The sequence below is a fragment of the Trachemys scripta genome, chromosome 19, assembly GCF_013100865.1.
Source record: "Trachemys scripta elegans isolate TJP31775 chromosome 19, CAS_Tse_1.0, whole genome shotgun sequence".
NCBI classification, from domain to species: Eukaryota; Metazoa; Chordata; order Testudines; family Emydidae; genus Trachemys; species Trachemys scripta.
Window position 1 is genome coordinate 1,845,510 of NC_048316.1, and position 23,270 is coordinate 1,868,779.

Genomic DNA, 23,270 nt, shown 5'->3' on the forward strand with positions numbered 1-23,270 from the left:
CTTAGAGACTAACAAATTTATTAGAGCATAAGCTTTAGTGGGCTACAGCCGAAGAAGTGGGCTGTAGCCCACGAAAGCTTATGCTCTAATAAATTTGTTAGTCTCTAAGAGAGTTTGCTGTGTGTCCGCCCAGACCCTCTTCTAGGGCCTGACTGCAGTGAGCTTCTCTGCTCCTTTGACTCCTGGAGATGAATCTGTACTGAGATGTGAGGTTGTCACGGAGTCCCCCAGGCGATGCTCTGGAACTGCTCCCCACAAAGCCAGTCAGGACTCTGGGGAGCCTCCTCTCCCTCAGAGCAGACTGTCTTCAGGGCAAGAAGCTTACACGACTTCACCTCCTGGGTGTCTCCTTGGAGCATTTAGCATATGCCCCTCTGTGCGCTTCCCACAGCGAGTCCGCCCAGGCGGGGCCCTGGGGAAGCCAGAGGTCCTGCACGCACCCCCACTTCCCAGTCAGATGTGACTCTCAGCCAGCCAATAAAACAGAGGTTTATTAGATGACAGAAACACGGTTTAAAACAGGGCTTGTCGGTCCAGTGAACGGGACCCCTCCACCGGGTCCATTCTGGGGCCCAGCGAGCCCGACACCCCCATCTGCCCTCACTCCTAGTCCCCAGCCAACTCCAAACTGAAAACCCCTCCAGCCCCTCCTTTCTGGCCGTTGTCTCTTTCCCGGGTCAGGAGGTCACCTGATTTCTTTGTCTCCAACACCTTCAATTGGTACCTTGCAGAGGAGAGGCCCAGGCCATCAGTTGCTAGGAGACAGAATGTCGGGCATTTATGTACATTACTCTGCAGCAACTAGACACCCTTATCCCACCACCTAGATACTTAAGAACTGCATAGGGGAAACTGAGGCACCCACACAGTATTCAGAGAAAACATTAAGAACATTCCCAGTTCGTCACAGAGGTGTCTGGGGAGCTGAGCTGTGACTGGCAGACAGATTGTGAGACAGGCAGGGGTTCTCTTTGATGGAAAATAGGTTACAGCTTGTGCAGCATTAGGACTGGCCTGCTGAGTGCAGCAGCTACAACCCTTGCATCTTCAAGAACGGCTTCAAAGAGAAGCCAGGAAATGACTCCCTCTGGCACAAGGCTGCTGTGCTGTGACTCCCAGCTCTGCGGAAATCACAGAAAGGCAGGGCTGGAAGGGCCCTCGAGAGGTCGTCAAGTCCAACCCCTGCGCTGAGGCAGGACCAGGTAACCCAGACCATCCCTGACAGGTGTTTGTCCAACCTGTTCTCAAAAACCTCCAGTGATGACGGGGATTCCACAACCTCCCTTGGAACCTGTTCCAGAGCTTAACTTCCCTAACATCTAACCTAAATCTCCCATTGCTTCAGTGGACGTGGAGAACAATTGATCACCATCCTCCGTATAACAGCCCTTGACATGTTTGAGGACTGTATCAGATTCCTCCTCAGTCTCTTTTCTCAGGACTAAACATGCCTGTTTTTTTTAACCTTTCCTCACAGGTCAGGTTTTCTAAACCTTTTATTATTTCTGTTGCTCTCCTCTGGTCTCTAGAAAGGTTGTAGACAAACTGGACAAAGTACACAGCTGGGGCCTCGCCAGTGCTGCATACAGCGAGACCATCACCTCCCATGTCTTACACACAACATTCCTGTTAACACACCCCAGAATGATACCAGCCTTTGTTGCAGATGCATCACATTGTTGACTCTCATTCTGTGTGTGATCCACTATAACCCCCAGATGTTTTCCAGCAGTGCTGTACTATCACCTCGCCAGTTATTCCCCGTTTTGTAGTTGCGCATATGATTTTTCCTTGTCTTTATTGAATTTCATCTTGCTGAATTCAGACCAATTCTCCAATTTGTCAAGGTTGTTTAGAATTGTAATCCTGCTCTCCAAAGTGCTTGCAACCCCTCCAAGCATGGTGTCATCTGCAGATTTTATAAACTTACTTTCCACCCACTAGCCAAGTCATTAATGAAAATGTGGACCCATGACTGACCCCTGAAGCTCATTACACACGTCCTCTGTGAGAAGCCCTGCTTCAGGGAAAGGTGTGTGTGTGCTGGGGGCGGGGGCACTGTTGTGTGTGTGAGGGGGTATTGAGTATGTTGAACAGAAGGCTGGGAAATCAAACCATAGAACTGAGTGCATCACTCATCTCTGCTCAGGAGGGTGATGCATGACTACATTAAAGTGAAGAGGGGTTGAGTTACGACCAGCTCTGTCCCCTGAACTCCCCCCGTCAGTTCCTATCTGACCAAAGCCCCAGCCTTGCTGGCTGCTCCATGCCCTAAATTGGGGAAAACCCATCTTGTCCCGTGGGATCTGAGTGTGTGGCGAAGCCATACCCATCACGGTGCATTCCTGCACTGCTTTCGTACAGAAAGGCACTTGCCAGAGTGCAGTCTCTTTCAGTGGTTACTTTTAGCCATCGTTGTGTTCTAAATAAAACCTGATAGCAATGAAAGCAAACTGGAAAAGACAAACCCAGGAAGAACGCTGCTCACTCCCAGCATCTGAGTTTCTGGGCTGTGAAGCTGCACAGATTAGTTGTCATGATAAATGGCCCTGGTCCAAGCTCTCTGCTTTCAAAGGCTGTGTAATGCTGCCACACTGTTTGGATGGCTGCAATGTTTTGCCACCGCCGCATGGTAATGTAACGTTCCTCTCTGCGGTGCTATACGAACACATGGCGAGGATGCGCCTCTCTGGCGTGGCTGCATCGTGTCCCGTTTCATCCGAGTCCCTGCTTCCTTAGACAGAGCGTCTCCACTGACTGTAACTGGTGTGACTCCGGATGCAGCCCTCGTGGGAAACAATCAAGCGGGAAGGGTGGCCCTGTGGCTCTTGTGCGTAGCATGTGACCGGAGTGCAGGTCGCTGGCCAGCGGCTGACCTGGTTATACCAGCACTCGGTTAGAATGAGAGGGCTTTGCCTTGTTGCCACAGTACTGCAGCCACTGCCTCAGTTTCCCTTGCCAGTCTCTCAAAGCTAAAGCAAAACTCCATCTCTTCTGGGATAATGAGTCCACTCAGAAGGCCCAAATCGAGCCCACGGCTTCTCTGGTCCTAGCCTCTGTCACAGGCTTGACCCGGAGCATCCTGGGAGGACTGATCGGGGCCTCTGCCCTTCCTCACTCAGAAGATCCAGCTTTGGGCCCCTAAATAACAGGCAGATGCCTCGTGCATGCCTCAGGCACAGGTGTTGCTGTTGCCCAAGCCCATTTCCTGCCCCGAGTGCTGACGCTGAAGGAGTCACAGAGGGAAATCGTATCCTTACACGTAACAGTCGAGTCTCCTGGGCGCTGTAACGCTTCAGCCCCATTTCTGTGTTGGGCTTAGTGTGCGGGTGCAGTGTGGTGCTGGTGTCCTGGGATACACAGGAGGTCAGACTACGTGATCTAGATGGTGCCTTCTGGCCTTAAACTCTCTCGACCTAGAAAGCAAAACCAGCAGCAGCTCCCACCTGTTTAGGGATCAGGCAATGAACTTTTGAAACTGCATCTGGGGTGCAGAGGATCCTAGCGATTCCTTCAGTCTGCGAGGACAAGCTGCCAGGGGGCTTGATCGTCTGACACGTGATCTCAGCCAAACTGGTTGAAACCGCTGGGGACAGAACTTGGGATCGGCTCTCTTGTAGGACCTAGAGCAGTGGTTTTCAACCTTCTTTGTTTGCATAGGGTGACCCTATTTCCCTGTGCTGAAAACTGGTAAAATTACTCGTATGCAAGCAAGTTCACCGGCAATCAATCAGAACCATGCAGTACAAACGTTCAAATTAACATCAAGTTGACGGAGCCCCTGTTAAAACGAAATACTGTGGAGTTGGATTCTTTTTATTTACCTTCTGATCTTTAAGGCTTTAGAGCTCACACAGGGAGGGGTGACAGCCCCCCAACCTCTCCCCCCCCACACACACACACTCACATGGGAAGAGGTGACACACACACCCCTATCCCACACACACGGGGAAAAGTGACACACACACACACACACACACACACACACGCATACACCTCTCTCACACAAGTGGTGATTGACCGACCTGGACTGCGTGATCCACTGACTGTCTTCCATTTCTAGCTTTTGTGATCATCCTGGCAGTCAGGGACCAGCAGGAAGGGGAGGGGGGGGGTGCACCATAAACATCTATATTATCTGTAGAACTTCCTTATGAAGGGCCCGGGTCTCTGATACTAGGATTCCTGGATGACCTAGTCTGTCCTGCCAGAAAAGCAAGCCGTGGAAATGGAGGTAAATACCTTTTGGATTTTTTTGATAATTTTTTCTTTTCTGAAATCCAGTGTTTGCATAAAATAAACTTTGAGTTCCCTACAAGCTGCATTTCAATTCAGTTTGGAGGGGGAGAAGCATTGAAGGTATCTTAGTCTAGTTTTCACTCCCCGTCAGGGCTTTGGAGCGGAGCCCGGAGCTGGAGCGCGGAGCAGCTCCAGAACAGCGGAGCTGCAGGTTTTTGCTTGGAGCTGGAGCAGAGCTGGAGCACAGCTCCAAAGCCCTGCTCCCCATTACAATTTTCAGCTCAGAAAAAGCTCCCTTGCTTAACCTACAGAAAAGAAAAAGTTGCAAACTTCATCGTCCTGCTTTCTCTGTCGCTGAATATATTTAACCTTTCAACAGCACACTTGGGGACATAATCCAATGGGAAAGCTGAAAAACGGAAACATAATGTTAAATAGCTAAAATGGGTTATTCTCCGAGCTCATTTAAACACAACCTGGGAAATGATTTATAGCGGTGTTCCAGGAGTGCTCGGAGGCCCCGGAATATCGAGGCATAGTACTTTACCACCTGTGCATAGCAGGACAGGTCCTGTCCCAAAGAGCTTACAGCTCAAATACGTAAGACACGAAAGGGGTAGGCGGCAGAGAGCATCGCAGTCCCTGTTCTTCAGATCTGAGACATAGGGAGCCTGTGACTTGCCCAAAGTCATTTGGAGTCTGTGGCAGCGGCAGGAGTTGAACATAGATCTCCTGAGCCCCATTCAGCGTCTTAATCACAATCCTTTTTCCTCTCCTGGCGTAGTCTTTGATGTCGTCTTACCAGCTTTTATTGGTAAAATCCAGAAACGCTGGGTATCCTGTGTTCTGGGTATAAGTACAGAATTGTTAATAGTATTTCTAGGTGAAGGGGAATGTTGATGAAATTGTAGTGCACAAATGAAAGTACCTCACTTTCCACTTGTCTAATAACCCCAAGCTAGTGGTGGGAAAGATGTCTAGGGTCCTTTCTAGTTCCTCCTTCTGCACGGGTTGAATCTTTCCCTTCAGTGAGTTCTTCAGTGCTCTGCCCAGCCCAGGTTTAAATCATGCAAGTGGTGAGGTTTCCATGCTTTAGTGAAGCCAGAACACCTAACGTTTCACCTCTTCCTTGTATAGATTTGCAACAGTGCAAGGGAATCCATGTGCTGCCGAAATAGGTGCTAAACTGCCAAAGAAGTCCAGGAGACCTGAACTCAAGGTGTCCTGTGTAAGGAAGGTGAAAGTGAAATTCTGTTCTGGACGGGATTCAGATTCCTGGCTTGTGTTTATTCACAAGGAGTCTAATTATAGCACCTTACCTTGCATCCTTTAGAAGGGCAATGATTTCCCCTTTCTGTAAGGGGTCAAAATGAATGTTTGTCTTGTGCCAAAGAATGAATGTCCCAGTTGGGTTTGTCTGATATGATACGTTTGAGGGTTCGGACTTGTGCTGGTTGTGCCTGAACTGCTGGAAGAGGCATTTGGCCGAATATATATTTATACCCTTGATGATGGTTGGGTTGCCATGGCAGTCAAAAAGAGAGGGAGCTTAGTGTATCCTCTGCAGAAACAGCCACATAGTTTCAATAGTCTAAGTGGATTTTTAACAAATGTGGCTGGATTTCACCAGGTATCTGTAAAATCATCCCCGTGTTACCCCCGACTTCCCATCTCAGGCTGAGGATGAGACGCAGAGCCCCCAAGCAGCTCTGACTTGCTTTTCTATTTTTAGTGTGCATTTATATATTTAGATTTCCCCGGGTACCCGTCAAACACTCTGCACGTTACAGCCGTTGAAAATAGGAACCGCAAATGAGACCCAGACCTCCTGGAAAGGGAAAATCTCCCCAGCCCCAGAAGACCCCATTAAAACACTCTCCCAGTCTCAGCCCCAATCAGTCCCAGCCCACATGGAAGCCTGTAAAAACAGGTGATTCTCATCCTGAAGGGGGCTGGCAAACCCGGGAGAGAAGCAAGTCCAGATTAAGACAGGCGCATTGTAGATCTCTGTGCCAAAGGCCCCAGCTCCTGGAGTCTTGTGATGAGTTCAGACTACCCACTTGCCTTTTCTTTTTAAATGAAAGTTTTAGTTTTTGTGGCTGTGAAGGGGCAATAGAAACCCAGGATAACTGGTGTGGTGATGCCCTCCTTAGTCTGTGGGCAGCCTGAAACAACAGCTCTGGGAGCTGCACCATGCATCTCAGTGGGGTCTTATTGCCAAGACTCCATGCTCTGGGGGTTCCTGTGCTGCTGCCCCTGTGACTCCTGCGGGAGGGTGGGGCTGTGGGGTGGTTCCTTCTCATAGGGTGCTTAGTCCTGCTTTGGGTGCATAAGGAAGGGCGAGAACGAAGGCCGGGAGTTCCTGGGCCAGGCGCGTGGGCGTTGGCCTGTGTCAGGCGAGCAGGCGACTCGGTCACGTTCATCCCCATGCACCATCCTGCTGCCCCTGAGCTGGGACGTGTCATCCCGGGCTCCAGCCACAGCTTCAGCCGTTGCTGGGCTTCTGAGCACCTGCAAAGACCTGTGACAGGGAGATGCTTACAGAGGGTCTCTGGGGGTGGGCGTGCCTCCTGGGAGGTGTTGGGGAGAGCTGAGAGGGCAGACCCCCAGGCGGGGTGTTATTGGTCATACAAAAACAACAAGGAGTCTGGTGGCACCTTAAAGACTAACAGATTTATTTGGGCATAAGCTTTCATGGGTAAAAACCTCACTGTTATAGTCCTAGCCTTCACAACCTCCTCAGGCAAGGAGTTCCACAAGTTGACTGTGCGCCGTGTGAAGAACTTCCTTTTATCTGTTTTAAACCTGCTGCCCATTAATTTCATTTGGTGCCCCTAGTTCTTATATTAGGGGAACAAGTAAATAACTTTTCCTTATTCACTTTTCCACACCACTCATGATTTTATATACCTCTATCATATCCCCCCTTAGTCTCCTTTTTTTCCAAGCTGAAGAGTCCTAGCCTCTTTAATCTCTCCTCATACGGGACCCGTTCCAAACCCCTAATCGTTTTAGTTGCCCTTCTCTGAACCTTTTCTAGTGCCAGTATATCTTTTTTGAGATGAGGAGACCACATCTGTACACAGTATTCAAGATGTGGACGTACCATGTATTTATATAAGGGCAATAAGATATTCTCCGTCTTCTATCCCTTTTTTTAATTATTCCTAACATCCTGTTTGCTTTTTTGACGGCCGCTGCACACTGCGTGGACGTCTTCAGAGAACTATCCACGATGACTCCAAGATCTCTTTCCTGATTAGTTGTAGCTAAATTAGCCCCCATCATATTGTATGTATAGTTGGGGTTATTTTTTTCCAATGTGCATTACTTTACATTTATCCACATTAAATTTCATTTGCCATTTTGTTGCCCAATCACTTAGTTTTGTGAGATCTTTTTGAAGTTCTTCACAATCTGCTTTGGTCTTAACTATCTTGAGCAGTTTAGTATTGTCTGCAAACTTTGCTACCTCACTGTTTACTGCTTTCTCCGGATCTTTTATGAATAAGTTGAATAGGATTGGTCCTAGGACTGACCCTTGGGGAACGCCACTAGTTACCCCTCTCCGTTCTGAAAATTTACCGTTTATTCCTTTGTTCCCTGTCTTTCAACCAGTTCTCAATCCATGAAAGGACCTTCCCCCTTATCCCATGACAGCTTAATTTACGTAAGAGCCTTTGGTGAGGGACCTTGTCAAAGGCTTTCTGGAAATCTAAGTACACTATGTCCACTAGATCCCCCTTGTCCACATGTTTGTTGACCCCTTCAAAGAACTCGAATAGTTTAGTAAGACATGATTTCCCTTTACAGGGCCACTGCTCCGGGGGGGGGGGGCGATTACCTTCCTGGCCTAGCAAATGCTGGGGTGTGGGCCTGTCTGCCTCACTGAGGAAGCAGCATGTGGTGGTGCTGATGATCTCGATTTTCAGGCACTGGAGTCTCGGGGGTTGCGAGTGTTTTAATGAAAAACATATCTTATTTTTAAGTCTCGGTAACTGCAGCAAAACGCTTTTCAGATTAAACAGTGAATCACATTGTGACAGCTAATGTCAAATACTTTCCGTCAAGTACGATTCATTAAGCAGAGTCTGAAGAGAATACAACACAAAATTAACTTCAAGTGCATGATAAAGGGAGGGGTTTTTTTTAATTAACCAAATATCAAGTTGCTGGTTTTGGAGGGACATCTGTAGAAATTGTACATTTTCCTGATTTTCCCCAAACTAACCTTGATAAGGAAACATTAAGAAACAAAACAAATCTCAACTTGTGACAGAATATGTAGCAATTTTCTTCTGCCACTGGCAGCATTGCGGCCACTACAACCGAAAGAGCGATGCCCACAAACACTCCCTCCCCCTCCGATAACTTTCCCTTCTTTCTTAGGGGTGCAGACACTGAACCACAGGTAAAGCTCCTTGTAGCTCGGCTGCTGTTGTCTCTGTGTGAGTCGGGGCTCACAAGCCCCCCACAGTGATGCAGTGGTATACGTTGGGTTATCAGGATTCCAGCATCTGCTGAAAGTCAGACCTCCAGAGCCAGAGTTCCTAGGCCCATCACTTCATTCTCTGTTAAGTGCAGTGATTTTACAAACCCTCCCAGGCCCTGCCCTGCTGCAGGCGCTGGAGCCTGGCCCAGGATAGTCTCTGACTCTCAGGTTCTGTCTCATAATTGGTGGAAGAATAAGAACTCCAGCGCTTCTGCCATGCACGCACCTTGGGTGGCCCGTGGGCAGAGCTGCTGCGCTGTGCCACGCCATCTCGGGGATGCAGGGCGTTCTGCCATGGGGCACTGTGCATGTGACGCTCCCAATGGCAATGCAAGAGCGTGAGTACCAACTTCAGGGCAGACTGCGAGAAACCGGGGCACCAACCTCTGTGATTTCACCATCCAACTGCACCGAGTGCGGCCTCCTCAGGCACTGAACGTGGAGTCACAGTCCCCTGGCACAGGCGCCGACTTTCAAAAGTGCCGGGGGGGGGAGGGGAGCTTGACCCCCAGGTCCCTCCCCCACTCCACCCCTTCCCCCAAGCGTTTGCATTCACACCTATTTAAACATGGGGTAGCGAGCCCAGACCCTGCCAGTCACACACCTCCGGGGACAGTTCTGGGTCTGCACGACGCAGGGTGTGTTTGGAGCCAGCTTGTGCTTAGCTGTACTTCCGGGGGGCGGGGGGCTGTGCACACGAAGCCGACTGTGCGGAGCGGCACCCCCCGTGTGCTGGCTAGACCTGCTGTGGAGCTGGTGCCCTTCCCTGGTAGCCTGCAGTCTAATAGTTATTCCTGGGTTTTACCCAAGTTCCCAGCATCTTGTAACTGGCCATGAAGGGGGGTTGGGTTGGGTGACGTTAGTACTGGGGGACGGTGCTGGATTGACAGCCCTGACCCCCTCGGCATTAGCCACATGGGGAGCCGCAGTGCCAGTTTGCCTTGCCCGTTTGTCTCCCCTTTGTCCTGGAGGGACCCGCGCTGGGGACGGCAGCGTTCAGCTGCGTGTCCATTGCGCACACAGCAGTAGGAACGACGGGCAAAACATATGAGAGGGGATTTTAACCTGCCAGACCCTCTGTATTCCTGCAGGTTCCAGAGTCGTTTGGTGTTGGGTCCTCCCCTGCAGCGAGCGATCCCTCCCTAAGGCGCCCTGGATGGATTGCACTCTGCTGTAGGATGTATTTACTTCCCTCCTTCTTCCTTGTACGTCATCCACAACTTGCCTCATCTGAAGGTGCCTCCACCCTCCACCATGAATGATGATCAGAGACTACACAACAATGCGGTAGCTTGGCTGGTCTGCTCGGGGGTCTCCGTTCTAGCCAACACCTGGGGGATTCTGAGTGTAAGTGCCAAGCAGAAGAAATGGAAGCCCCTGGAGTTCCTTATCTGCACACTGGCTGGGACTCACATCCTTAACATAGCCATCCCCATTACTATGTACTCTGTGATCGAGCTCCGGCGGCAGCGCTCAGACTATGAATGGAGCGAAGGCCTCTGCAAGGTCTTTGTCTCCACCTTCTATACCTTAACCTTGGTCACCTGCTTCTCAGTCACCTCCCTGTCCTACCATCGGATGTGGATGGTCCGCTGGCCAGTCAATTACAGGTAAATTTCTCTCTCCCTCCTTTTCTACCTCAATCACATTTTTATTTTTAAAACATGATAAAAATCCCTCGAGTGCAATGACATGCATTCCAAGCTGGCATGAAGTAAGTCTAGAGATGGGGAGCCCCTTGTATATAGAAACGGACTGACCCTGGGACCAGCTCTGAGCAGCACACACAGCATGGTTTCAGTTAAAATCTCGGCTTTTAGAATGAGCGAATCCATTGCCACGTTCTGGGAGCATGAGGGATTGGAAAGCTGGCTCCTTCTGCACGTCCCTGCCGAGATGAGAGTCCAGAGTTCTGTATTTCCCTCGCCACAGAACCGGAACTAGGAAGATAAAAAAACGCTTTTCAGTTCCCCCTTCAAACAGCAAACGTCCCATCTGAATTTTGCATACAGAGGCAGAGCAATGTTAGGCCTGATATTTTGGAGAAAGAATATTAAGGCAGTTGATCAAAGAATTATCCTTAGGAGTTTATGATTTTGCTGCATTTCAGAAGCTGAAAGAATAAACATTCAGTACAAGTTCCTGCTGTCTCTGATATTTTTGGGTCTAATCCTCTTTTATCACTTCCTTTGCAATTTAAATACATTTTCTCTAATATCTCCCAGTACTGTAGAATTTTTTCCTGCTAGGGTGGATTCCAACCACCCCACTGGGAAGCTGGTTGCACTGTGTGTGCTCCCTGGGGCTTCGGGGGAATTGTGAAAACGGCCTGGCCAAGAGGAGCTATGCGACTCCCAGCATGTGAAAACTGCTGCGGCAACCCTCCAGAATCCTTTTCTTCTAGCTGGAGAGATGTTTACATAAAAAACAACTGCGTGTCTGTCTCATTCTCATTTCTTGTACATGCCCCTGGAACTGTTCTCTGAATATTTCCTTTTATCTCCCTTTAACCAACTGCTTTCCATTAGTTCTCTCTCCTTCGCCTTTTTTTTTTTTTTTATTCAGATGCTGCAGGAGTAGTTACTTATAAATAGACAACACAATATCTGATAGGCGCCTTCAAAAGAGCATAAAGCAAAATGAAAATGACTCTTCTCTTGGGGATTATTAGCAGAGCTTTAGTCTTGGAGAATCTCTATAGAAAAGTTTCTCAATTTGGAGCCTGTCAGTCATGCCAGCCGGAGCCTGACACTGCCACACTTCCCAGCAGCCTTCAGCTAGGTGAGACACCGCCTGGATTTTACCCCTAGTCCTCCAAATTGAATCCGTCCGTCAAGATCAGCAGTCTCTCTTGTCTGTTGGCGTTTGGCAGCCTGTATGAAATCGGTCGGTGGCTCTAGTGAGAGCCCGCTGCTGAGATGAATGTATTTTCTACATGTCATTTGAAGTTCTAAGCAACAATCAAAGAGCTGATCCCATAAGAGTATTTATCTGTTTAAAGTAGGAAAAACGCTGCATTGGGTGTTTTTACGATTGAACAGAATTGCCACAGTATGAAAAGATGAAATACGAATAATGCTGCTCTCCTGGGCTGTCTACACAGCAGCTGGGAGGCCTCGTTCCCTGCTTGGCTGGACATACGTACACCAGTTTGACTCAAGCTAGTGCCTAAAAATAGGAGTATGGCCTCACGGCTAGGGCTGGCTGAGTACGTACCCAGGGGCCAGGCAGGATCGTACCCGGGCAGCTCGCCCATGCCTCTGCCCAGACCACTGCAGCCGCATGCTGTTTTTAATGCCCTGGTTCAAGCAGAGCTAACGTGTCTGTCTGAGCTCGGCCGCACGCCTGCCAGTGCTGTGTAGACAGACCCTCTTCTGTTCAGCAGCCTGGGGGGAGCCGAGCATAGCACCCTGCCCAGTCAGCTCCTCCACTTGCCGAAGGCCGCCGTTCCCTGGCTCTGTGAGCTGCTTTACTGAAGGCTGGACATGGTGCAGGAGTCAGGCTGGGTGGTGACACCCTCCCTGGAGCAATTGTATTTTTTCCAGTGACCAGAAAGAATCTTGAATAGCACCATGGAGCTGAACTAGGCTGCCAGAAATCATCCCCTTGCCGCGGCACTCGGGGCGGCAGGACAGGGTGAGGATCCAGCCGCACACAGAGAAACCCCAGTGCAGCTAACGTCCGAACCGCCCCGCCACGCCTGAGAGGTAGCACGGCGCGCTCAGGTCGGGTGGGCACGAGGCAAATGCAGCCTCCCCATCCTTAGCTTGGTGCTGTGGGTCAGGGCAGCAGCGTCTCAGGCTCTTGCAGGCTTGTGTGTCAGTGAAGTCCAGGCCCGGCCCTGTGCGGAGTTGGTGGGAGTTGAAGTCGCTCAGCACCTTGCCGGGCCGGGCCCTGCCTTTGTAGCCAGCTGCCGCATTCTGCAGGAGCTGAAAGCAGGAGGGTTGCTTGGCTGGCAGCTGGAGAGGGGCAGTTACCACAGGCCCTGGCTGGCAGTGCCAAGGAGGAGGTGAATTCCGCATGGGCGGGCTAGGTACCAGTTAGAAACCTGACAAGCGCTTGTGACGCAAGGTTGGAGATGGATTGGGAAGGACCCCGAGCTTTGAACAGCTGGCCAGTGTATCTGCTTGTGTGCCCAGGTCAATTCCTCCTCAGCTCGCTCGGCCAGTTTGACACAAGCACAAATAATTCACGCCCTCTTCTCCCACATCACCTCATCCTCCTCAGCAGGGGGTCAGGGTCAGCCGCCCACCTGGTCCTGGCTCCATTGTGGCTTGCGAGGCTGTTTTCCTTTATATCTTTGTATCGTGAGCGCCTTTGCCCTGGTGGTGACATGGCATTTGGGGGCAGTTGGTACCTCTGGGTCTTCTCCAGCCAGCACTGCCCTGCGGGTCTCGTCTGTACCCACGGAAGGCTGTCTTTCTCTCCGCAGGTTGAGCAATACCAAGAAACAAGCTGTTCACACTGTGATGGGCATTTGGATGGTGTCCTTCATCCTCTCCACATTGCCAGCAGTCGGATGGCATGACACCACTGAGCGCTTCTACGCCAGGGACTGTCGCTTCATTGTCACCGAGATCGGCCTGGGCTTCGGCGTCTGCTTCCTGCTCCTCATCAGCGGCAGTGTGGCGATGGGCGTCGTCTGCACCAGCATCGCCCTCTTCCAGACCTTCTCCGTCCAAATGGGGCACAGCGTCGACAGGAACAAGTTCAACGTGCCTGCCATCGTGGTGGAGGACGCGCAGGGCAAACGGCGCTCGTCCATCGACGGCTCCGAGCCCATCAAGACCTCTCTGCAAATCACCTACCTGGTCACCGGGATCGTGTTCATTTATGATTTCCTGATGGGCTTTCCCATCCTGGTGAGTGACTGCTGGGCAGGAGGGGTTGGATTAGTGACGAGTGCACAAAGGGGGAAAGCTGCCCAGGCTGATGCAACCCCGGACCGGAGGTTTCTGGCGTCCAGAGGGGGCATTTCAGGCAACGTTCGCCCAGGGTAAATGCAGCAGCACACGCTCGTTCCTGGGGCACTTGCTGCTGGACTGTGGAAAGTTGCCCTTCCAATCCCACAGGGGACGGGGGCAGTTTGGGTGCTGGCTGCAGGTTTGGTGGTGCCATGGAAATCATGACTTGGCGTTGGTGCTCCCCCGGTGTGGGGCTGGGACAGTGCCGCTGTTGGGGCTTGGTACCCGGGGCTGAAGGATGTTTCGCTAACAAAGAATAATCAGGTGACCTGGGTTTTCTGAATTGTCTGGGTACTGGAGTGAAATTACCGCAGAGACTCCCCTGCCACCCCCTCCTCGGCGTCCTGCAGCCATTCCCAGAAACGCCAGGGCCAGAGCGCAAGGCTGTGCTCTGAGGATAAGCTGAGGAGGGGTTCTCTCCCTGCCTGTGTGGAAGGGGAGGTCTGTTGCCTCTGGGGGATTGTACCCCTCATCCCCTGGCCTAGAGCTGTAATAGCTCGTAGTCAGAGCCCCCCTGTGCTGTGGAAACCACTGCCCCCACCCGCAGGTCTACACGGCCTTGGCCCTGGCCTCTAGCAGATCCCGAGAGCTGTGGGTTCTGGGGCAATGGGGCAAACCCCACACCCTCAAGAGAGTGGTCAGGGGAAGCTGCTTGAGAGGAACCTCACTGAATGTCCTGCCTCCTGGCAGGTTTCTCCACGTGGGGAATTCCATGAGAAGGTCCCCTGTAGTCTACTGGCGGTGTGAGTGCAGACAAACGGGCTCCCTGGGGAAGCGCTGGGTCCCTGCTCAGTGCCAGCTCCTGCACCATTGCTTGGGAGCCGGGATCCTGCAGCTCTTTCCTGAGCCGGGTTTCACTCCTGCTCTGTATGAACGCACATTGCTACCATAGCTCTCAGCCTGCTAGGACCCAGACCTGCGAAACTGGCCTCTGACATGCATATGTGAGAGCAGCAAGGAAACAGCCTCACGCAGCAGTGGAGGCAGAGGGGGAGGCTGTGGGATTCGTGCCTTGAACTTTGGCACTTTTCTGGAGTTCTGTGATTCAGAGTTTCCACTGCTAATAAATCACAGGGCGTCTCTGCAGGGCTGTGTGGGACGGAGGGAGCGCCGGGCCTGGAGCGAGTGACGTCCCGCGTTGTCGGGGTGGTCGAGCGGGGTTGGTGCAGAGACGGCAGGACCGATATGCATGCCCGGAACCAAGTGGGCTGGGCGCACTGTGAGGAGGAATGTAGCCAGAGCCAGAATATGGAATGAATTGAAAGGCTAATAAATGGCAAAGATGGTTTAATGCTGATGAAATGCAGAATAACGATGTCTTTGAAGTGCCGTTCTCATACAAGCCTGCCTGCGCAATAGGAGCGCAGGGATAGGGGGCAGGCAGTGCGTGTCGGGAGCTGGGAATTAAAGATCAGCCTTAGTGAAGAGAGGAGCTGGGACGCTGGCAGGTCTGACCCCCCGGCCTGAGCATTGTCAAATCCGCTCAGCACAGAGCGTTACTGAGGCAGGAGCCAAGTGCATGGGCAGCCGCCCCATCTGCCTGTGTGGGGGTCTGGGGAGCCTTGTGGTGGGGCAGCTGGGACGGGCTTGTGGTTAAGACACTGGGCTGGACCCCTGGGGAATGTGGTTCAGTTCCCAACTCTGCCACTGCCTCCCTGAGTGACCTTGGGCAGGTCTCTCTGTGCCTGCATTCCCATTGGCAGCATGGGGCAGTAGCACTGCCCAGCTTTGTGGGGTGGGGGGAGGGATGCCAGTGAGGCACCCAGATACCACAGTGTGTGTGTGTGGGGGGGTGAGGGCATGTGAGTACATTGATTCATGGAGATGAATTCCAGCAGCTTTAGGGCAAGGAAAGCGAGGCCCCAGAAGGGAGCAGAATCATAGACTATCAGGGTTGGAAGGGACCTCAGGAGGTATCTAGTCCAACCCCCTGCTCAAAGCAGGACCAACACCAGCTGAATTATCCCAAGCCATGTGACGCCTCCGATTGGTCCTGCCCCAGCACTTCCCGTGTTTGGCTTGTGATGGAGAATGGGGGCGAGTGGCCATGGGGCGTGCCGGCCCCTCCTCTCCATCATGATTGGGGGCTGTGAGCACAGGACTGGAGACAGGGAGGGCTGCGCACCTGGAGTTAGCCAGAGAAAAAGGCATGGACCTGAGAACTGCCTGGGCAAGTGTCCGCAATGCTTTATTCTGTGGCTGTCGTGTATAGTGGGGATGGGAATCCTGTGGCTTTTAAGATAATGCTGGACGTGTGGCAGGCCCAGCGTTCACACCAGGCAGCTGGGGGTGGTAAGTGCCTGTATTTACCGCATGGGAAGTAGCTTATGAAATGCCCAGCAGAGGCAAGTGATGCAGATTTCCCTGCTTCGGCTGTAACATTTATTCACTTGGTTCTTTCGGTAGCTGGTGCAGCTCCTCTAAGCAGGACTCTGTGTGCATCTTTGGCTTCTCTGGGGAGAGAAGGGAGAAGCACTGGCAGGACCCTCGTCAGGCGAGAATACGTGTACGTGCATTGCAATGGATGGAGCGCTGGTACAGGCCTTTGGCCCAGCCTGCACAAAGAGGAAGGCCTGTTGCTAAAGCCGTTCAAAAAGGCCTGTTGTTGTGCAGGCAAAACATGACAGAGACGTGTTGCCTGGCTGAGATTTTGTTCCCTGAGCTGCCAGCTCATCCACACCTTGCCAGCAAATAATATCCACTCTCGGAAGCCATGAGTCAGTGAGCGATAGCCCCTGTGGAGAGTGTGATTGCATTCCACCCTGGAGACATGGCCCCAGATGGGCGATGGGGCGCGGTTCACCCTGGTGGGGCAGAGCTTTGCAGCCTGCTAATAACCCGCCGACGCTCCTGAGAAGTCTGGCGTGCTGGCTTGGAGAGTTATTTATAAATGACTGGCTAAATCTATAGAGGGCGATTTGCCTTTTCAGGCCCATAGCCCCCCCTGTGCTGTAGGAGCCCCTGTGTTTGTGCCTTTGAGAAAGCAGCCAGATGGTAGTGGGCGAAGAGGGGCCTAGGAGCCAGAAACAGCCGAGCTTCATCTCTCCCAACTTCCACGACCCCTGCCACCATAGTACTTGAATCCCTTATCCCGAGTCTGCCACTGATTGAATCTGTGTCCCTAGGCAAGTCCCTTAACCTGCCAGGGACGCCGAGGCTGGCTGACTGTGGAGCACGTTGGCAGTGCAGCGCCCTCGGGCTGGGGCACTTGCGGAGGAGACGCCTGCTGGCCAACGGGGATTCCTCATTTGCAGACATTCTTCTCCTCTGGCTCAATGGGCAGGAGGCGGGGGGCAAGGCCAGCCCTTCTGAGTGCCCTGGGAACCTCCTGCCCATTTCTCTGGCACTCGCCTTCCCTGCCCGTCCCTACGCTCCCGCTGCTCCTCTCACCGGGGGGACGAGGGGCCCCGTTGGCTCTCCGTGGCGCTGGTGTGACGCTGGAGCTGCGCTGCTGATGTCCTGTCGCCGTGAGCTATGTACGGTAACGCACAGCGCGGGAGGGGGGCAGTCAGAGGTGGGTGGGAGTTGGTAGGCCAGGGTAGGTGTCGTTGGTAGGCTGTGTTTACAGACAGCCAGGCCAATCCAGTGCTTTTCTGCACCGCCGGACACTAAGTCAGCAGCCTGAAATTATATTTCATGCTTCATTAGATGCCTAATTTGAATGCAGCAAGTGTATTGTTTCTGCTTTAAATCTGACCTGATTCCACTGGGGCTTGGAACCTTTTTATGTTTGGTTTTTCTGTTTTTCCACCTGTCACCGGCAGGTTCATCCCCCTTTGCTCCCCCGTTCATCCTCCCGCTGCTGCTTCTGCCCCTTCAGGAGCATCCGCAGCTTGTACCTCAGGAACTGGCTGGGCCCCATCGGCCCTGTGTGGCTAATGTGGGGATAGCTCTGTAGCCATGACTCCTGTTAGGGCACGGCAGGCTCCTTTTGTGCCCGATGGTCCAGGGCAGGGCCCCACCTGGTCTTCCGAGGCCCTCTGCACCTTGGCGAGAGCAAGACGTGTGCCCCAGACAGTTGGTCCTCTCGCTAAGTCACCCACCCCTCCGCAGCGCAACGCCCTCGCGACGCGGCGCCCTGTTTGCCGAGCCGAGAGACCGGAACATTTCCCAGGATCTCCCTGCGCCAGCCCCTCCTAAATATAGCCTCTCGTGGCTGAGGGGAGCTGGCCTCTGGCCTCCAAAGTCAGTGACTCATTCCTGGGTAGCTGCTGCTTCTCTTTGGACTAACGATCCCACAGCCTGTCCCTGGCCATTGGTGGATCAGTCCAAAAGACAAGGCAGTAAAGGCCAGCTTGTCCCCCCCCGGGGGGAGGGGAGTCTGCTCCCTGGAGAGGCAGGGAACATGGGAAGGGGGACAGAAATACGGAGCCCGTAAGAGAGGGGCGGGGGAGAGTGTGAGCGAGTGCCGGATGAGCGGATTTTATTTGGAAGGTGCTAAAGATGACCCCGGGCTCTGAGAGCATGTGACTGTTGGAGCTGATGGCTGGGATTTTTAAATAGCTCAGTGCTGACAGGATTCTTACTTAAAATTCTGCTCTTGGAAAAAGCCTCAGCAGAGCAAGAATTTATCTTGGGCTGAAAATCCCCGGAGATGTGCAGGAGGTGAAGCATGGGGAACAGGCAGCGTTGTGTGCCCTGCGCTCTGCTGGAGCGGCTGGGCCAGGCATGGCCCTGGGTGCGCTGGGGAGCATGGCGTGGAGGAGATGTGTGGAGGAGACGAGCAGATAAAAAGGACTCCTTGTTCTTTTGAAGTGTTTGCTGTCGAAATGTGTCAGACCCTAAGGGGGGAACGTTCTCTGCTGGAATTTACATAATAAGCACTGAGGACAGGAGGAAAGGGATGCACATTTCCTCTCTCATGTTCCCCTTGTGACAAGGGGCTGCTCGTGGTGCCTGCAGCGGCATGTTCTGGTCTCCCATGCCGGAGGCCCGGGGCCAGATGCCAACACTGCTGTGGCTGGTTGTGGAGCAACATCCAGAGGCTTCCCCCAGAGTCCTGGCCAGCCCTGCTAGCTAGTCAGGGCCGGTGCAACCCATTAGGCGACCTAGGCGGTCACGTAGGGTACTAGCATTTTGGGGGCGGCATTTCGGGTCCTTCGGCGGCGGCCGCGGTGGCCAGATCTTCGGCTGCCCCGGTCGTCATCGGCATTTAGGCGGAGGGAGCTGGGGCGGGGGGCGCGGCATGCAGGGTAACTCCCCGCCCCAGCTCACCTCTGCTCTGCCTCCTCCCCGAGCACACCGCCCCGCTCTGCTTCTCTCCCTCCCAGGCTTGTGGCGCCAAACAGCTGATTGGTGCCACAAGCCTGGGAGGCAGGAGAAGTGGAGCGGCCACTCATTAGCTTTTCCTTCGCACACACTCTGCTCGGTCCCCTTGTCTCTCCAGCGCCCTTGTTAGAACGCAGGTTTTCTGCAGCAAGGTGAACTGTTAAATGCAAGGACCATGCTCTGAAATGCTTCCAGCTGTTCTGTCCTTAGCACACTGTGACCACAAAATGCTTCTAAAACTGCTCCAGGCCCTCGGGTGAAGCTTGAGCGAGCGAGCGCCCGGCTCTGGCTCTGCTGCTCCAGTGGGGCGATTCGGGCAGGTTTCTGTTTGCACATTCAAGGGAAGCTGCTCACAGTGCTTCGTCGTGTTGTCGTGCCCAGAATGTCTGCGGGGTTTGATTCCACAGGCTTGTGATTACAAACCCCAGACGTTCCCATGCCAAGCAGTGCCGCGCACATCTCACGTCTCCCTTGCTGCGCCTCAATGGTCCCTTGCCCTTGGTTTGGAAAGTGACGGGAGTGACTGAAACGCTCGTTCCAAGGCTCCCTTCTGCTTGTCGTTTCAGATCCAAGTGGGGAGGCTTGGCCAGGCACCAGGAGACAGCCCGTGTCCAGAGCGTCAGTGGGCGCTGGTCTCTATTGTGCCTCCCCCGCAAAGAATCCTCCTATGGAAAATCTTTGCAGCCCAAAGTCTTTGAGCCTTTTCTAGGCTCTTGTCCCCTCTGCCTCGTTCCCACATGCATCGCCGTCAGCAGCTCTGATTCCAGACTGGGGCTGGGTCATTGATTCTTTCCTCTGGGTTGGTTGTGCTGGACACCCGGCCTGGGGTCTCTGAAACCCATTCGGTGTGAATCCTGTTCTGAAACTTCATGTGTCAGGCCTGAGTTACAGCATGAAAGGTGTCAGGCAGCAGCACGGGAGGTCAGGAGAATCCAGGTTACAGAAGGGCATGGAAAAGGGAAAGCGTTGGCATAATGCTGCTCTCTGAGTTGTTGTGGTGGGTTTGGTCTGGCAAGTTAACTCAACCGTACCAGCCAGACAGAGTGACGGGAAGACGATGTGGAATTCAGCACCTGGGCATGGAGCAGTTCATATGGCTCTTCATCCTTGGGCTCTTTTGGGGTTTTGTTTTAAGTTTTCATTTCAGCCGTTGATATGTGCCAAAGGCAGGTCTCTGAATGCTTCCTATTACGGAACTTGTATTAAATATTGAGAGCAAAAAATGTAAGATTGGGAGGTTGGTGTGATCGCCTTAAAAAATTAAAATCTTACACAGTCACACAGTGAAATCTGTGGAGGTAATTCGCCTGGTGGATCAGCCTGCAATCCGATTTCACCACTCCTAACTTCTCGTATAGTCCTGATTAAAGGAAGAATATTTCTGCAGCATTAAGGATCTCTGGAGATCTGAAAGCTGTAGATATCATCAGCCAATTGTTCCCAGAAAAACCCATCTGTGCATAGGGTGACTAGATGTCCCGATTTTACAGGGACAGTCCTGATATTTGGAGCTTTCTCTTATATAGGGGCCTATTACCCCCCACCCCCATCCCAATTTTTCACACATGCTGTCTGGTCGCCCTACCTGTGCAGGGGACTGTTCTGTTGATCTCTGCTGGACAATAGCAGCTAAGTCAGTGCCACCCATAGGAGTCAGTGCGCAAAACCTGTCCCTCTTTTAATGAACACTGGCAGGGTCGGTTATGCGTGTTTGTCTTTGGAAAGCATCCCGCGTGCTGGGCAGGCTGTTTTCAAGGGGACGTTGTTGTATCAGATACCCTGGGGTAATGTAAAGGTTTTGAAGGGGACAACTAGCTGTTCTTTAACTTAATACCAAAGCCCTACAAATAATTCCCAGTGTTACTCACTCCTGAGGCTTTCTTTGGGCTCTCAAACGTTTGTACTGCCGCTGACCCGTTCTAAACAGCACGGAAGGGTTAGCTTGCTGAAATAATCAGATCAGGGAGAAACACCCCAATATTTCAACCTCCTGGAATGACGCTCCCTGTTTATCAGGAAATGTTGAGTCAGTCGGCATTCAGTGGGCACGCTCATTAATTAGCATATCTACTCAAGCATATGATTTAACTGCCCTAATTCTTGCAGTTCTGCTTCACTTTCTTAAGCATAGTCGTGTCTGCACTCGTTAACTGAAGGGCATAGAAATGCTTCTTACATTTAATATGTAGATGCCTGACTTAGAGCTATTGTTTTGTTTAGTTCAGTTGATGTGTCCCGTTAAATAAAAACCAGAATGCCTTGAGGTGGGGACTGGATGGCTTAGGGCAATAGTGACAATCCCAAGTGCTCAAAAAACACAAGTCAGGCCCCCCAAAATCCTGAGGGTGGCTTAAAGATCATGAGACCTTTAAAAAATAACTTTGCGGTTTGGCACCTTTGGGGTTCATGTTTTCAAGCTTTTCTCTGCAACCAGGAGACCTAGAGACTCTCTTGTGAACAACCGGAGCAAAGATCCTCTTGTAATCACAGGAGTCCTGGAGCTGCAGCTTTCAGAAAAACACACAGGATCGTGGGACTCGTGATAAAAAAAGGATGAAGCAGGTGCTGCTAGTACAGAGGTTTCCCCCTCCTCACATGGCACTTGGCCTGGGTTCCCCTACCCCCGAGCAGCATGGATGGGGAGGAGCTGACCTTGGCTAGAGCAGGGGAAAGCTGCAGCAGGAGAGGGGGAAGGAGTGAGCCTTTTGCCCTCAGGCCAGTGGCTCAGATTTGGCTGGGGTCGGTCATGGCTGAAAGTCGTTACCTTGTGGTCAGTGGCTGGAGGGGGACCAGCTGGTGGCGTCTTTCTTTCCTAGTGCACAGATGCCACATCACCCTCCTAACTGGGCCCCCTCATCATCAGCCTCTTCAGAGAGGCCAAGGACTGACTGAGCTGCAGGCAACAAATACCCTCTTACCGATATTGTTCATGAACGTTTATATTGTGGTAGTACCTAGAGTGGGTGAGCACCATTTGCCATGCAGAGGGCACAATGCTGGTGGCTGCTTCAAAAGAAGGTTGGATGAAGTTAGTGGAGATTATACATGAATGTGGCGAAGAATCGGGTCTAGAGTTGAATACGAACAAGACAAAAACTAGCATGGTGCACAAAGAACCTGGGGAAACGTGCAAGGTTCCAGCGAATGAAGCAGCCAAACAGCAAGTGAGAAATTATTGCTGTTCAGGAAGCATCGTTACAGAAGATGGACAATCAGATACTGATGTCAGCACGAGAATAGCAAAACCAGAAGAGATTCTGGAAGAATAACTGTCTGATGAGACAGGATATCCATCTGAAGACTTAGTCTCTTAAAACATACAGTTGGTCTGCGTTAAACTATGGTTGTGAAACTTGGACATTCAAATAATCAATAATAAAAAACAACCCGCAATCCTTTGAATTATGGTGTATAGAATAATTCTGAAGATCTCCTGGCTAGACTGTAACAGTGAAGAAGTATTAGAGATGGTGGGTGTCACCATTCAGGGCAACTGCGCCTGGATTTCCCCTTAGCAATCCGACATGGGCACCCACTCTCTGGCTTCCGCCTGCCCAGCTGTTGCCCTTCTGGGCAGAGACCTAAAGCCCCTCTCCCTCCTGGCTGGGGTGTTTCCATGATGCGCCGTTCCCTGCCTCCTCTGTGTAATTCTCAGCACAGACAAGGTGGCCCGAGGACACCTGCTCCCAGTGAACAGATGTAACTGCAATAGTTATATGGCAGCACACAGCACTCCCCGTGCAGGCCTGCTTTATTCTTAAGGTAAAAAGCATTACAGAGAAAGCATATTAAAGGCAATAAAAGAACCTGCATGCATACAAATAATCTTACCAGGGTTCATCCCAACCCTAACCTGGATTCTGGCAGGAGCTGTCCGTCAGCACCCCGCCCCTTGTGGCCACAAGGTCAACACAGCCTCAGCTCAGAACTAGCCCCCAGTCCTTCCACCCCTACCCTAAGGATTGGGGCCTTGTCCATTGGCTGGATCCGGGAGAAGGTTCTGCCCCAGTTTTAAACCAGGCTATTTATCCAAGAACCCTTTCTTCCCTGGCGAATATAGTTTGAACTAGTACATACATCTCTCTGGGAGGGGGGCTTCCAGGGGCTGATAATGGAGGAAATACATTAGCATCTTTCTCCCTGCTAGCGAAGGTCCATTCAATGCCACAATAACACATACACAACTGCATTTTTAATACAATATACACAAAGATATTAACCCTGATTCAATAAGATTTAACTTAATTCAATAAAGTTGATCTTAATTCCATAAGGTTCGTCCAGGATACTGCAGGGTATTGTCAGCA

General features: G+C 51.9%; 1 protein-coding gene across 1 annotated transcript in view; it reads left to right on the forward strand.

Moving 5' to 3' along the window:
* The window catches only part of GPR153 (G protein-coupled receptor 153), a 44,635-nt gene that overhangs the window by 9,192 nt on the left and 12,173 nt on the right, over positions 1–23,270 (forward strand). Inside the window, exons 2-3 of the mRNA XM_034753594.1 lie at positions 9,823–10,341; positions 13,164–13,593. Coding sequence (XP_034609485.1) covers positions 9,986–10,341; positions 13,164–13,593 — 786 coding nt within the window. The 5' untranslated portion in view covers positions 9,823–9,985. The remainder of the gene's footprint in view (positions 1–9,822; positions 10,342–13,163; positions 13,594–23,270) is intronic.